The sequence below is a fragment of the Acartia tonsa genome, chromosome 9 (assembly GCF_053477335.1).
Source record: "Acartia tonsa isolate MP-2025a chromosome 9, ASM5347733v1, whole genome shotgun sequence".
NCBI lineage: Eukaryota > Metazoa > Arthropoda > Copepoda > Calanoida > Acartiidae > Acartia > Acartia tonsa.
The window spans coordinates 40,431,379-40,448,091 of record NC_137268.1 but is presented as its reverse complement, the minus strand read 5'-3'; the positions used below and the strand labels follow the sequence as shown (position 1 = coordinate 40,448,091).

The 16,713-nt window shown below is 31.7% G+C and overlaps 1 protein-coding gene across 1 annotated transcript; it reads left to right on the top strand.

Moving 5' to 3' along the window:
* Window positions 1-402: 402 nt before the first annotated feature.
* Window positions 403-5,918, top strand: LOC145327876 (uncharacterized). Its single transcript, XM_080171408.1, has 6 exons — window positions 403-453; window positions 827-904; window positions 1,399-1,496; window positions 2,105-2,246; window positions 4,503-4,673; window positions 5,819-5,918. Exons 1-6 carry the CDS (start codon window positions 435-437, stop codon window positions 5,872-5,874), a joined length of 564 nt encoding a protein of 187 aa, XP_080027534.1. The 5' UTR covers window positions 403-434; the 3' UTR covers window positions 5,875-5,918.
* Window positions 5,919-16,713: the final 10,795 nt, after the last annotated feature.

The following is a 16,713-nucleotide window of genomic DNA, read 5'->3' as shown; positions in this document are numbered from 1 at the left end:
AGTTTTAATATTATAATTGTACATTCTATATCCGCGGAAAGCCGTTTATAATACGATGCGAGAAATAACTATTATCAACATTGGGGTTGTGCAGCATCAATTTGTCGTCCATGAAAATGTAAGGTATGGTTTCTGCTCAATACATTCTTTAGTTGCGGCTAAGATGCAGAAATTGTTTAAGTTTGAATATAAATGGTATTTAAGAAAGTTTCAAAGTCATAAGTAAAACACCTGTGAGTGCCTTTAAATTCTAATTTGCAAATTAACAATTTATTAGTTTGTATTCTGTTTTATAGTTTAATAGTTAGATTGCCCCACTTCTATACTTTGATTTAGAAATTAAAGATTTGTTTTCATTATATATATTTTTGATGTTTAAAAATATAAATATTTTACAGAACATGATATTAATCTTGAGTGCTTTAACAGTAATTATGCCAGTCTTGGCCCAAGGTAAACATTACTTATTAAAAACCTGCGACCTTGAATCAACACGTAGCGCATCTGCATACCGTTATGAAGGTGATAAGTTCGAATTTCTGCTTGACACCGCGTCATAATTAATTCATTAATTTGATGACTTAATATTTTAATAGATTTACCTTCTTGAAAACTTTCTTGTCATTTTCTTAGCAGATCTATATTTCTATATTTTATTAGCATTTCTTTCTGACACTATCTAAAATGTATATCTATCAATTGGTAGATAGCTATGCAGACCAATAAACAGACTGGCATGCATAAACACAGTGTTATTATGAAGGTCATTCTCAACTAGCCCTAGCCAAAAAATAATTCTAAATATTTAAATTAACAACTTTATTAGAATCAACAGCAAGTACAACAACTGCCACAACTACAACTGAAACCACAACAATTCTTTTAACAACAACACTTCCAACAGGTAATCTTTCCATATATTTGATTATTTTGTAGTGAGACAAAGCGTCTCAAAAATCAGCCATTTGACGCTGAGAGAGATGAGGAAAGAAGTGGGAGAGAAAGCTCATAAAAAAGAGATGGTTAATCACTTAATTTTATGACGTCACATGGTTGATTTTTGAGACACTTTGTCATGCTACGTTATTTTTCGGTAATATCCTCTTAGAAATATTTTTTTCAATTTTGAATCATTTTATCATAGGAGATGTATGGTTTTACCCTTAATAGTATGACTCAATCTTTTAGTTTAATCAAAACTAGCGGTTTCGACCCCAGCATCTAAGTGACTCCTTAATCGAAGGGCAGAAAAATTGCCTAAAACCATACCCAGAGTTATTTGTAAAATTGAAATAGCCAGGACCTTTAAGAAGCTTTACTGTGAAGGAGAACCATATCGGTTCAGCAGCTGGCTTATTACTTTATATAATAGGGTAAAACCTTACTTTTATATTATAGTTATTGAAAATGAAGATCAGCCCTGTGTGTATAGTGATAGATCATTCCAAACCAAAAAAGTGAGACCTGTGGCTGCATCTACATTGGAAGTATGTAAGGTGAGTATCCTAATTTATTTTTTCTGCTTTGGTTAGAGTTAGAAACTTAAACACAATATGAATGTTATTCCAATTATGATAAACAAAATTATCTCTTTTTAGTTTAGAATTGTTTGTCTAAAATTTAGACACTATATAAGTTTGTACATTGTGAAAAAAAAATAGTAAACATCATACCAAACAATTGTAAGCCAACAAATGAAAGAATAGTTATTTCTCGCATCGTATTATAAACAGCTTTCCGCAGATATACATAGAATGTACAATTATACGATTAAAATCAGTTTTTTTTAGCCCCGAGGTGCCGAAGGCATGGGCTAAAAAAACTGGTTTTAACTCATGATTGTACATTTTTATATTCGTAGAAAGCTGGATATAATACGATGCTAGACACTGTTTTTTTGTATGGATGAGAACCGGTTCCTATCCACCGGATTCGAATGAATACGAGAAAATTATTTACAGTTCATTGACCTATCTCCTAACTGATTGACATCTATCCTATAATATATTCATACCTTTAAAAAATATCTAACTTTTTCTTCATAATGCACTCATGAGATGGCAACCTAAAAATGTTTTAAAGTCACTTATCCATTGTTTTTTAGTTATCATGTGAGAAAGAAAGAAAATGTCTGGCCTGGGAGTTTCTCAGAGGTAAAAGATGTTGGATGCATGTTGTGTCAGCAAAGAAAAACAAAGGTGTTAATTATGGCATCAGTCATTGCATAAATCATGGAAGACCATCAGGTAAATTGTTCTTCTAGCAGATAAACGACGAAGACCAAACTGCATAACTTTTGCACCACTTTTTTTCATATTTTCCATCTCCTTTTTAGGGGTTTTCTTTCCCACTTCTCCTCTTATTTTCCTCATTATTTGACGTCACAGGAATCAAAAGTGACACAAAAGTTATGCAGTTTGGTCTTCGTCAAGTAAACAAATAAAACTTCATTTTTAAAATATCTACAGATAGGTAAAATAGGACTTATTTACAGTTCTGGGGGTCTAAATAACCAGCACAAAAAATATTTTTATATAAACTATCTTTTGTCTTTAAATGTTAAAAGTTAGACACCTGACATGACCAAGCAAGGATTAGGTAGTAAGTAAGCCATACTTAAGAATGGAGACTTATTACTGAGCATATACCACAGTATAATACTTTAATTGCCCTAGTTGTATGTATATCTTCTCTATAAATGAAAAAACAAGGATGACAACATCCATAAAAGCGAAGCTCTGAAACGGTACGACAAACGGACATTAACATTTGTATAATGTCAGAACTGAATAATCAGAATGCAAATGTATAAGAGTCAAAGCAAGATTGTAAGTAAATTTGTTAAAAAACTGCTTGATACAGGATAATGATTATGGACATACTTACATTTTTAAAACTTGATTATAGAGTTGCTTCGCTTATAATATTGTACTTTGTTGTCCCAGGAATCAGTATACCAAAAATCAGACCAATCGGATAATTAGGTCAAATACAAATTTGTTGTTAAAAATGTAAAAAAATTAACATGTTTAAAATGGACGTACAGACATTCTGGTAATGATTATACAGTTGCTACGCTTTCTGACTTGTACCAAACTATTACAGGAATCACCATGCAAAATTTGAAATCGATAGGACAATTCTAACATGCCTAAATCAACGAAAAAAGCTATTTAAAAAAGTAAAAAAATCAACATGTTTAAAATGGACGTACGGACATTTTGGTAATGATTATAGAGTTGCTACGCTTTCTAAATCGTACCTAACTACTAAATGAATCACCATGCAAAATTTGAAATCGATAGGACAATTCAAACATGTCTAAATTAACAAAAAAGCTATCCGTGACGGACGTACGGACGGACGGACCGACCCTAATTATAGAAAAGCTTCGCTTTTAAAAATTGGAGATAAAATCTTAAATTGTTTTAGATTTGTATTACTTTTATCTGAACTAGCGGCTTTGCCCCTAGCCTCTAGGGGTTTTGCCCCAAGAGGTGTTAAAAAAAATTAAGGCAAAATTCGTAAAAGGACCAAGGAAATCATCAACAACAAAAAAAAAGGACCAAGGAAATCTTCAGCTTTTTTTGGGGGGGGGTTGGGGTGTTGGGGGTTGTCCCGTTCCCACCCCCCAAGAAAATAGCCTAAAACCACCCCAGGACCAGTAGGTATATTCCCTGAAGAGTAGAATCCGATCGGTTCAGTGGTTACCGAGATCTTAAGGGAAGGACAGACAGACAGACATCAAGAAACTTTGTATCCTTATACTAAAGTAACAGGATGTTTGTCTGTGTGTCTGTCTGTGTGTGTGTCTGTACCGAAGGATCTCGCTAACCCCCCCAAAATTAAAAATACCCCCACCAAAAAATTTTATTTTTTAGTTTTTAACTAAAATTAAAAATGATGGGGGAGGCACGGCACCCTCCCCCCCCAAAAAAAAAATTTCATCCCCCCAAATTTTTTTTAAAATTTTTCTTTTAAAATCTAAAATAAGAAATTGGGTTATCAATTTCGCCTCCCCCCTACTAAAGTGACCCTAGAGGCCTCTAGGGGCGTAGCCGCTAGTTATAGATAAAGCAGGGCTAATCTTTAGCTAAATTAAATGACTGATGTCAATTGATATATTATTACTTGGATGTTGTACCAGATTTTCATTTACTAAAGTAAGTGATACTAGCAGCTGGCTACTAAAACGATATCTCCCATCGAACTTCATTCCCCCAATTTCTTCTCCTCTTTCTAGATGAACAAACTGACCAATAAATGAGGTCCATATTAGCTACCTAAATTGACAATAGATTTTCCCCTGTCAATATATCCACGTATTCTATATCCATTATTATGTCCTACTTATGAGTTTTACTTATGGGGGACTATCATTGGGACATATGGAAAAAATCAATATTGTATCAATAGCTACATAGCATTACGAACATTTTAATAATTTAATTAATTTTATATCTTTTTAAACTCATTTGAAATTATAGTAAATGTTATTCTAGAAAATGCACCAACTTGTTCTCTTATGAATGAAAGAGTTGTTCTCAGAGGCCTTTTTTATGGTGGCACAAAAACCGAAGAAAAGTGCAGGAATGAGTGTGAGAGCAGGAAAAAATGTCTTGCCTGGCAATATAATGTCAACTCTAAAGTTTGCAGAATTAGTGTAAAAATTGGTTAGTACTCTTTGTAGTTTATTTCATTTTCCCCTCAAATGTAAGACTGGTTGTTCAATATTTGAAAAACCATTTGATTTCTAAAAACAAGAATAAAAATCCTTTTTAATTATAACAATCCTATGATTTTAATCATTATCTTTGAACATTATCCTTAAAAAAGTAACAGGATGTTTTTCTGTGTGTACCAAAGAATATTGCTAACAGCTGAGCTCTTTTACAATGTAGATTCTCATAAATCCTGGGAAGGTTTTTAACTATTTTTAGGGAGTGTGGCACTAGCATTCAAAGAGAATTTGTCTATAGAAAAAGTGACTCCCCATCCAAAAAAATGTTTTACTTTTAAAAAATAAAATTTAAAATGATGGAGAGCGACTTCGACTTCCACTCCCTGTAACTAGGGTGCCCCTAGAGGCCTTTAGGGGCATAGCCGCTAGTTCTCTATAAATCATTACAAGAAATAGATATTATTTACTATGGCAAAACTAAACTTAAAGGGGTAGTTGCACGAAATGCATTTAAACTTGAATTTACTTAACTACACATTTTTTCCTGTTCAATTATTAAAACTGCATCAATGGGGCATATGTAAAATATATGAAAGAATACCAAATTTCTGCCACGTAGTTTAAAAAATATCAAGTCTCAAAAAAAGCATATTTCTATGATATATGCAAGTTATATTTTCACAAAAACAGCATCCAGGACTTTTAGTGGCCGCCTAATTATTCAATATTTATTGTAATACAAAGTTTCATATTTTAGGTTCCAGGTCAAACGCAGGAGTCACAAACGTCGGAGTGGACAAACGCAGGAGTGTGAAATATGAATTTAATTAGGAATTTCTATACAGGTTAGGTTAGGTTAAGATATAAATATACAAATAAGCCCCCTGCAGGTGTTAGGCATTTAAAAAACCTAAAAAAGGTTTAAAATAGGTTAGGCTAGATTAAGTATCCACTCCTGCGTTTGTCCACTCCGACGTTTGGGACTCCTGCGTTTGTCGTAGGACCATATTTTAGACGGTATTTTTGTAACTTATGCTTGCAATGCTCTTCATGCAACTATCAGTTTAGTTTTTAATGTAATTTCATTAATCTAACTCTTTAAATTTATTCATTCCTATTAATCAAAATTTTATTTAGATAAGAACAGGACTGAGGAAGCTATCAATAGTGTTGGTTACTGCAATAAACAATAAACAGTTTTGCTTGTAGATTTAGCTACAATGGAAATCAATATTTATTTTTATTTGTCAATGATTAGATTTATGATTGTTATATTTCGTATATGTAAAAACAGTTTTGAATAAAAAAATTTCAACTTTTTTGAATTAATATATCACAATTTTTTAATGTTTCAAATTTACTCCCAAAATATCTTAGAGGAAAATATTATATAGTATTGCTTAAAAAGCTTGATGCTTAATAGTCCTGTAATAGAGTTAGAAGAAAAATAATTAATTTTTCAGCTGTATCTGTAGATATAAAAATTTAATGAAAAGCTGCAATTCAAAAAAACTGCTTATTGTACAAATAATATAGATATAAGGCTAATATATCAGCCTTTTGACAATAAACCTGTTCGAGCCGCAATAAATGTATAATTATGGCTGTATGGTCCAGTTTTCTACCTCGCCCAAGTGGTGGAAAACTGTCATCTGCTAGAAAAGTGCTTTCTGTTTTTTTTTTGTAGCAACTCGGCTGTGTTTACATTTACGCTATTGGCTGATATTCAAAGACCCAATTGAAAGTCGTCAGAGAGTCCCCTCCCGGTGGGTAGAGCTTTATAGCTCATGCCCCCTCTATTCATTTACTTTAATCAAGCCGCTAAATTTGTGAACCACTAAAAACAATTAAACAGCCGTTTTTTCTATAATCTATATAGCTGTCCAAACCAAAATAATTGAGGGAAACCGCTGCTTCATATATTTTCAAGAATTTGTTCACCAAGGTCCACCATTGCTTGCATTGTCTGAAGTTACGATAATGATCAGTCTAGTTTGTATGGTTTATCACAAAATCGGGCAAAATATAAATGATATTTATGATATCAGGTGTTCTAAAATTAATTCGAAAATGAAAATTTGACTTACTATTTAATCTACTTTAAATAGTGCACCAAATTCTACTCCCTCATTACTTTTAATATAAGAAGAATAGAGTTGAAACTAGTGCTAGGGAAACTATGTAGTTTTAGGACAAATATAAATTAACGATCCGATAAAAAAATACAGATGGACCGCAGAATAGAAATTACTGTAGAAAAGTTATGCTTTTGAAAATAGCTGTTAATTTGAAAAATTGCCGCATTGCCTGACAACCGCATATTAAAAATAATTTTGGACTTTTTGCTGATGCTAGTAAATTCCATTAAAACACTTAGCAGCAAGAAAAAAATACGTGTAGCCAGTGTTAAGGGATAATATATATACAAAATACGGGGGAAAATTAGTCAGTTCGTTCATCCAGTAGAAGGGAAAGGGAGGGAGTAAAAGAGGTGGATAGGGGGTATTGTTATTTTAGCCAGCTATGATTTTCACTTTATTAAAAAAGATGAAAATCTTGTGTAACATCAAACAAAGTAATAATATATCCATTTATGTCACAATTTATATATGTAACTTTGATTCTATCGAGATGCTGTGAGTATTGGTGCAAAAAATATGACGTAACAAAAAAAATTAGCCAATGAGAGTCCACCATAAATTTACCATTGGTCAATAACGGCCTCTCATTGGCTAATTTTTGGATCAAGTCAAGCAGAGTGTGCCAATGGCAACAAGTAAAAAAGAGCGTGCCAATATTCCCCCTAGTCAAGTAGAGTATGCCAATATTCCCCCAAGTAAAACATAGTATGCCAATATTTCATCAAGCAAAGCATAGTATGCCAATAGTTAATCAAACAAAGCAGCATGACAAAAGAAATGAATTTAACATATTTTCTCGTATTCATTCGAATCCGGTGGATAGGAACCGGTTCTCATCCATACGAAAAAACTATGTCTAGCATCGTATTATATCCAGCTTTCTACGAATATAAAAATGTACAGTCATAAGATTAAAACTAGTTTTTTAGCCCCGAGGTGCCGAATTGTACATTCTATAGCCGTTTATAATACGATGCGAAAAATAACTATTCCAATTTATATTACATTCAATAATTCAACCTACAAATTTACTACTTTATGTACGTAAAATATATAAACTAGCAGTTGCGTCCCTAGCATCTTGGAGCTCTCTATTCCAAGTAGTAGAAAAGTTACGAAAATTAGCCTAAAACCATTAAGATTTCAAAATAAAAGATCTCACTAATCGATGGACTGTTATGGTTCTTCTTTCAATGAAGCTTCTTATTGATCCTTTGATGATTTTGTTACAATAGTTTTTCTTTTAAAAACTTAAATGTAAAGAAGATTTTCAGCTCTCTCCTTCCCTCAAATGCCCTTAGAGACATCTAGGGGGGTGGTGCGGGGGTGGAGCCGCTATTATATATACATAAATTATTTCTAAATTTTAGGTAAAGCATAACCTGACAAGTAAAGCAGAGTATGCCAATATTACGCCAAGTAAAGCAGAGTGTGCCAATATTCCCCCTAGTCAAGTAGAGTATGCCAATATTCCCCCAAGTCAAGTAGCGTGTGCCAAAACAGGCTATTGGCATACTCAGCTTGACTTGATCCTAATTTTTTTGTTACGTCATATTTTTTGCACCAATACTCACAGCATCTTCTATCGAAATTAATTTTGACTGAGAAATATACACAAAAAATAAAATTTTTGGGTAACTAATATTTCTACAATCATGTAACCAGTGCCTTCACTCAAAGTGCCTAGAGAGCAGAGAATCCCTCTTTATTTCTGAAATAAATTAAAAATTAGATAGGGAGGTGGGGGGCCTATACTAACTATAACCTAACCAACATATAGAAAATGAAAATGGAACCTACCCCCATGTTTACAATTTAATTTTAAAAATATATATATCAGGGGGAGGAGGGGTTCTTTGAGGAATAACACCAACTTTTCTATGACGTCATTATAACAGCATTTTATTTCTGTTTTAATAACTAATTAAATTTAAACACTAAAACTTCGCATGATTTGTCCCTTAATCCTTAAATACTCCATCATTTTTAAAACAACATTTAACTGTATCGAAAAATTTTATCAAAACTTAACATTTCGGACAATTCTGATTACTTGTAGTTGGTGGAGTAAAATCATAATTATAAAGATTTGTAGTATGTATTCAGTACATTTGTCATCGGATAGGAAAATATTTATTTGGCATTGTTTGACCAAAAGATCCAAAGGCTCATGATTGCGAAAAAAGAAAACAGATGTATATTATACGCGCAGTGAATTTCTTCCATCGTTAGGGTTTGTACTTCCATCCTTACGCAACAGATAGCTGTTATCGTTAATTTAGGTATCGATTTCAGACTATGCTGAAATTTTGTAAGTTTCTACACAAATCAAAAAATAAAATCAATTCTACAAAAAGTTCCCTAGAAGTTTTTTGGGACGAAGTTTTAATAATAGAGAGCGGTCATGAACTAGTATTGTATTTAGCTATTTCTCAAGAGGCTAGGAGCACATCCGCTAGCAAAATATAAAGAATTTGGTTAAAAATTAGATAAAAATCGAAATCTTTAGATAAATATTTTAATTTAATTGAACTTTTCAACTGAACAGAGTAAATTTAAATCATTTTTAAATTGAATAATCTAAATATAAAAAAAACAGGAAAAGAAAAAGTAAATATTATTGAACAAGAATAGATAAGAATAAAGGGGAATAGTCCCTTTCGTGGCTACGCCCTTTAAGGGGCGATTCGTCGTATTTTTAAAATGGATTTTTATAGGTTATTTTAAGTTAGGTTAGGTTATATTGGGTTAGGTGATTGCCCAACATTAATAGGCAATTTGCCCCGCAGGGGCTAGAAATAGGAGAAAAGCTACTGTGAAAAATACGAAGAATCGCCCCTTAAGGTGCGTTGTCACGAAAGGGACTATACCCCAACAAAGCTTCCAACTTTGTTCCTTATCTTATAATGTGCTATAAAAATGTTATAGTTACTACCTAATAAACCCTATTAATTAAACCCGAGTCATCAGCGTAATATGTAACATGTTAAAAAGCTGTGTCGGGGAGGTGCTGGGTTCGAGTCTGGACAACATCGTGACATATAGTTTTCTATTGATTGATACTATCTAATACAACAAGAAGACATGGCGCACCTTAGTTGATGGACCTGATGATACAGTCATGACTTTGAAAATAGGGGAGGAGGGTCGACTTTTCCCCCTCCAACCTTAAGTACCCCTAGAGGCTCTAGGGGCGTAGCCGCTAGATTAATACAAACAAACAAATATTATTTAGGAGACATAACGTTTATTAGAGCAGCTACGCACAAAGAAATTAATAAATGCGCATAAAATTACTGAGAAAATGTGGGAATATGTTAGAACAAATATTATGATGCCAGAAATACGTAGAAAATTCTCAATAAACAAAACAATAACAAACAAACGTTAATCTGTAATAGTTGGGCCTGTGTAACCAACGTGTACAACGTAGAAACAAAAATAAAGAATATTTCCAGTTTTAACATATACTTGAAAAACACCCAAATATCTGCATATTTTTATGGCCTTATAAACTACAGTATAGCTTTTATAGGATTTTTTTATGTAACATATTATCAACCCTAAAAATCCATTATTGAATTCAATTAACCTTTTTTTTAATGAAAATAACTAGCTAATCTATAACTGGATCTGTCCGTCTGCCTGTAATGTAAACAAATTCAGGGATCTAAAGGGATAAGACCAATAGATTTATAAAATAAAATAAATCAGCCAACCAAACAAATAAAAGTTCCCAAAGTTGTTAGGCCAACGAATAAGAAAACGTTATTATAAAACATTAGGGACTATTCTTAAATAAATATCCCAATGTCACAAAGTGGTATTACAAACAACAATCTATAATACAAAGTATAATGGTGTCTGTCTGTCCGTCCGTCCCTTAAGATCTCGGTAACCACTGAACAGATCGGATTCTACTCTTCACACTAGTAAAATATAGGTTTTTTAGTCAAAAAGAAGAATACTCTGGAAATTCGACCTGATATCAATTATTTATACCTATATAGAGGGCCCCACGTCTCTGTTTAAATCATAAGTGCATAGCCTAAAAAATAAACTGCATTCGAACTTGAGTATATTTTTTTCTTGGAAAAAGGTATAAATTCATGTTTTTAACATAAGTAATTTATAAAAAAAAAATCCACGAGTCAAAAAATGAAAAATCCGGGAAGCTTATTAGTAATAAAATTCATACTTGGTGTGATTGATTCATTAATATCAAACTACCATATTTTGCAATAGATCATTTAAAAGCTCGAAAAATAATTTGTGTAGCTTGTGGAAGAAGACAAGAATTGCCAAGATATAGTGAAAATTAAGCTTGTAAAATCTGGTGCAAAGGAAGGCTTAGATTTTATAAATGTGAAGGAACCAACCTGTCTTTGTAATTATTGTAAAACATATTTGTAATTATGAATTATAAATTTAAATTGATGTGTTTATTAAAAGTGAAACTTTTCTATAATTAGGGTCGGTCCGTCCAAAGCTTTTTCCCGTTAATTTAGATATGTTAGAATTGTCTTATCGATTTCAAACTTTCCATGGTGATTCCTGTAGTAGTTTAGCTTTGGTAGGTATAAATTAGAAACCGTAGCAACTGTAATGTTGTTACTAGAATGTCCTTACGTCAATTTTGTTTCAACTTTTAGACATTTATATATATTATGATTATTCTGTAAGTGTTAATGTTTGTTTGTCCTAGTGACCTATTCCAGTATGAAGATCTGAATTGCTATTATAATTTAGTTGAAATCTTCATATACTTTGAAATTTTTTTTAAATTTTGAATGCCATATTAGTTTATTAAATGTATTTCTATACAAAACAAATATTATTGTGGATTTAAAAGAACTTCATATAAAATAAATGAATAAAACTTGTTGAAATGATGTTAGATTTTTGGAAAATAGAGGGTTTTATTAGGTATAAAATATAAAAAATGTGAAAAAAATTAGGCTATGCACTTATTATTTAAATAAAAACATGGGGCTCTCTATTTAGGTATAAATAAATGATAACAGGTCGAATTTCCTGAGTATTCATCTTTTTGGCTAAAAAACCTACATTTTACTAGTGTTCAGGGAATATACCTACTGGTCCTGTGGTGGTTTTAGCCTATTTTCTTGGGGGGTGAGACACCCCCAACCACCCCAAAAATAAAAAAAAACCTTCCCAATTTTTTTATTTAAAAAAAAAGAATTTTACGAATTTTCCGAATTGGCAATTTCTTCGCGAAAATTTGCGATCCATTCGCAATTTTTTCGGCTGGGTAGGTAATAGAAGATGTAAATATTTCGATACTCACATAATTTTTTTAGGCACGTACCTAATGTTTTTTAATTACCTCTTGGGGCAAAGCCCCTAGAGGCTAGGGGATGCTGTGAGTATTGGTGCAAAAAATGGGGACATGATTCCAGTGACGTCATATTTTTCCTTCCCGAAAAAGGGAAGGGGGAAGAAAAAAAGAGATGGGAGAAAAGGGGGTTTTCCCCATCTCTTTTGAAGAGATTTTCTTCCCCCCTTCCCTTTTTCGGGAAAGAAAAATATTACGTCACTGGAATCATGTCCCTATTTTTTGCACCAATACTCACAGCATCGGCTAGGGGCGAAGCCGCTAGTGAAGATTATATTTGAAAGGGCAATTACGATGGATAGTTAATGACTTTACATAAAAAATAAAAAACATTTGTCATTTATTTTCAGATATCATTTAATACCAATTTCTTAATTTGTGTAAAACTAAAACTGTACATTTAAATATGTTACAGAGGTTTAACTCATAAATCAAAATATTTACTTTAAAACTATGCAAATTGTAAATTCTAATGAAAGTCTTAAAAATTCCATACTAAAAGTCTTAGAATTTCAGATATACCTACGTAGTACCACAAATTAACAAAATTATTATCAATTATTGCATGTTGCACCAGATTTTCATGTAATCTAATACAGTGATTATCGCAGTTGGCTAAAATAACGGTACCCTCTATCCATTTCTCCTAGCCCATCCCATTCTGCTGAATGAGCGATCAGACCAATAAATAAGGTCCATGTTAGGAACCTAAATTAAATCCACGTATATTCTATATCCATTATTTGGTGTACAATTGTAAAGATACCTGATACTTATATTTTCACCTTTTAATTATATCCTAGAAATTATGACCTTATTGCAATTATCATAGTCAAATTATAATTTAATTAGAAAATGTCAAGGACAAATTTTAATATTTTAAAAAGAGAAGCTTTTCTATGATTAGGGTTAGAATTGTCCTATCGATTTCAAACTTTGCATTCCTGTATTAGTTAGGTACGATTTAGAAAGCGTTGCAACTCTATAATCATTACCAGAATGTCCGTACGTTTATTTTAAACATGTTGATTTTTTACTTTTTTTTAAAACGAATTTTTGTGTCATCCTATTATCCGAATGATCTGATTTTTGGTAAACTGATTCATGGGACAACAAAGTACAATATTATAAGCAAAGCAACTCTATAATCAAGTCCTAAAAATGTAAGTATGTCCATAAACACTATCCTGTATCAAGAAGTTTTTAACAAATTTACTCACAATTTTGCTTTGACTATTATTCATTTATATTCTGATTATTCAGTTCTGACACTATACAAGTGTTTATGAATGTTGTCACCCTTGTTTTCTATGATATCAATTAAATGCTAGTATTTATATTTTTTATAAAACGTAATTAATCTTCAATTTAGCACCTTTTTATAAATAAATTAGTTGAAAGAATGCTTTGAATTCTTTTTATAGCGAAGCTTCTCAAATAATATTATGTCCTTTTTCTAGGGTTTTCTAAAATGTTTATAGGTTATGCTTGATCTCTACCTAATTTTTAAAAGCGAAGCTTTTCTATAATTAGGATCAGTCCGTACGTAACTGATAGCTTTTTTGATTTTTCACTTTTTTAACAACAAATTTTTATGTGATCTAATTATCCGATTGATCTGATTTTTGGTATACTGATTCCTGGGACAGCAAAGTACAATATTATAAGCGAAGCAACTCTATAATCAAGTCCTAAAAATGTAAGTATGTCCTTTAACATTATCCTGCACCAAGCAATTTTCAAAAAACTTACTTACACAATTTGCTTCGACTCTTTTACATTTTTATTTTGATTATTCAGTTCTGACACTCTACAAGTGTTAATACTATTTTGTCCTACCGTTTCAGAGCTTCGATTTTATGGATGTTGTCATCCTTGTTACATAATAAATGATGTATTTTATCATATATTTTGTAATCATTTTCGATACATATAAAAGGCCACAATAGACCAAGGCTTTATATTTTAATAGATGTTTTTATCCTTGTTACGCATACAAGTGGATGTATAGGGGTGTTGCCTCCCCCCCCCCCCTAAAATTGAAATTGGGTCGGCAACCCTTCTCCTTTTTTTCCTTCCCAAATGGTCTCACACCCCCCTAGTGAATCACTGTTACTTTATCAGCCATGCAGATTGTTCTTTGCTGCGCTGCTTCTGGACAAAATTGTTCCTCTTCTTTTTTGTTTAAATTACAAGGAAATTCTTTTCATTTCAGAACATTCCGCAAAAATGTTGGAGTGTCAACAACAAAAAAACAAAAAAAATCTACTTTGTTGGGTGTGGCCAATAAGATCTTTAAAACGGCTTAAAATCAGATGTTATGCTTATTGCTGGAGATAAATGAAAGTTTGTGACATTGAGATGAAGAAGTAAGTGAACAGATATTGAAACTTTAGCTTAAAAGTAATACGATGTATGTACTTTAGTTATATGTATATATAAATTTTAGATAGATATAATTTAGTATAAATACATAGAAAGAAAAAAAGATAGATAGAGAGATAGATAAATAAATAGATAGATAGATAGATAGATAGATAGATAGATAGATAGATAGATAGAAAGATAGATAGATAGATAGATAGATAAATAGAAAGATAGATAGATAGATAGATAGATAGATAGATAGATAAATAAATAAATAGATAGATAGATAGATAGATAGATAGATAGATAGATAGATAGATAGATAGATAGATAGATAGATAGATAGATAGATAGATAGATAGATAGATAGATAGATAGATAGATAGATAGATAGATAGATAGATAGATAGATAGATAGATAGATAGATAGATAGATAGATAGATAGATAGATAGATAGATAGATAGATAGATAGATAGATAGATAGATAGATAGATAGATAGATAGATAGATAGATAGATAGATAGATAGATAGATAGATAGATAGATAGATAGATAAATAAATAAATAAATAGATAGATAGATAGATAGATAGATAGATAGATAGATAGATAGATAGATAGATAGATAGATAGATAGATAGATAGATAGATAGATAGATAGATAGATAGATAGATAGATAGATAGATAGATAGATAGATAGATAGATAGATAGATAGAGAGATAGATGAAACTAATTTGCTGTTTAAGAAAATTTAGCTGTACTAAAAGACAACATATAACAAATGCAAAGTATTTACAATAAACAAATTCTATCAAATCTACATATAATCTACAAGTTTGATTTGGTATACGTGTGTCTTATAACTATCATTTCCCTATATAACTACACTTCATAAATAAAAATAAATTTTTATATTATTTCCTCTAAGCTAATTGAATCTATCCCAGTTTTTTTGTATGATAAGTTTGCGGGATTTTTTCAGCTGAGAACTGGTGCATTGTTTTAACTCGCGACATTAGCTTGTAGTATGCATGTCGGCTTGCTGTTGGGAAGGTGTCGGGTTCAAGTCTTATCCACACTGACTCATACTAGAGATGCCAAAAATGGTCTGAAACGTGATACTGTGGTGATAATAGGGAGAATACCTTGGCTCACAAACAGGCGCAACTCATTACCATGCAGAGGTAGGACAAAGGTTGTACAATGAAAGGGTTGGTTGTCTAATTGGTTGTTACTTAACCTAATATCCCTAACATCTAAAAAGGTTTTAGCGCATTTTTCTTAAGCTCAAATCTTCTACCTTTTGCAAGAAAAAAATTGGATTTTCAGTAGTCCTTTTTGATATGTTCTAGTACATGTCCCCATCTGTATCGTTTGAAGCGTTTTGCAGCCATTCTTGCAAAGGGTAGAAGATTTGAGCATGAGAAAAGTGCGCTAAAATCATTTTTAGATGTTGACACTTATGTATGTTTTGAATTTTTTTTTACTCTACTTTTTAAATAAAAACTGAAATATTTTTTTAATGTTCTATAAATGGTTATAAAAAACGAAGAAAATAAGCCATTAATCATTAAATTCTGATAACTATAAGTGGGGTAAAATTGCTTTCAAAAAAGTTCTCATAAAAAAAACACACTGTATAATTATTTCCACAGATATCTCAGACATTTATTATAAGCAATTTTGACAGTACAATTCTAAATAAAAGGATTAATTAATTAAATAATGGAAATGATTAGCGGGTTAGCGGGAAAAATAGTCTAGATAAGAGATATGGCATCTGAATAAAAACCTTTTTTCCTCTAAACATTGCCTTACTGCGCTGCACATTTTTTCTTCACAATGCAGAGGGGCGAAGCGATAGACATGGATGTCCAAAAGAGGGGGGGTAAAGGGGTGACAACCCCCCCCCCCCCTTTATTAAATAAAAAAAAGCTTGGAAGTCCTTGCCTATATGATATAAAGACCCCCCCCCCCAAAAAAAAAAAAAAAAAAAAAAAATATTTTTGATTTCTTACTCCCCCTCCAAATAAAAAAGCTTGAATGTCCTTGGCGATGGACAGTAGATTATAGCGATGTATAATTTTTTAGGGAGGTCAAAATAGAAATATTCAATCCACTAAAGTGAGGAACTAAATAAGAGGGAATTAAAATACAAGCATTGT

Coding starts and splice junctions, on each gene's coding strand:
- LOC145327876 (XM_080171408.1), top strand. Junction 905..1,398: donor AACAACAACACTTCCAACAG/GTAATCTTTCCA, acceptor TTTATATTATAG/TTATTGAAAATGAAGATCAG. Junction 4,674..5,818: donor CAGAATTAGTGTAAAAATTG/GTTAGTACTCTT, acceptor AATTTTATTTAG/ATAAGAACAGGACTGAGGAA.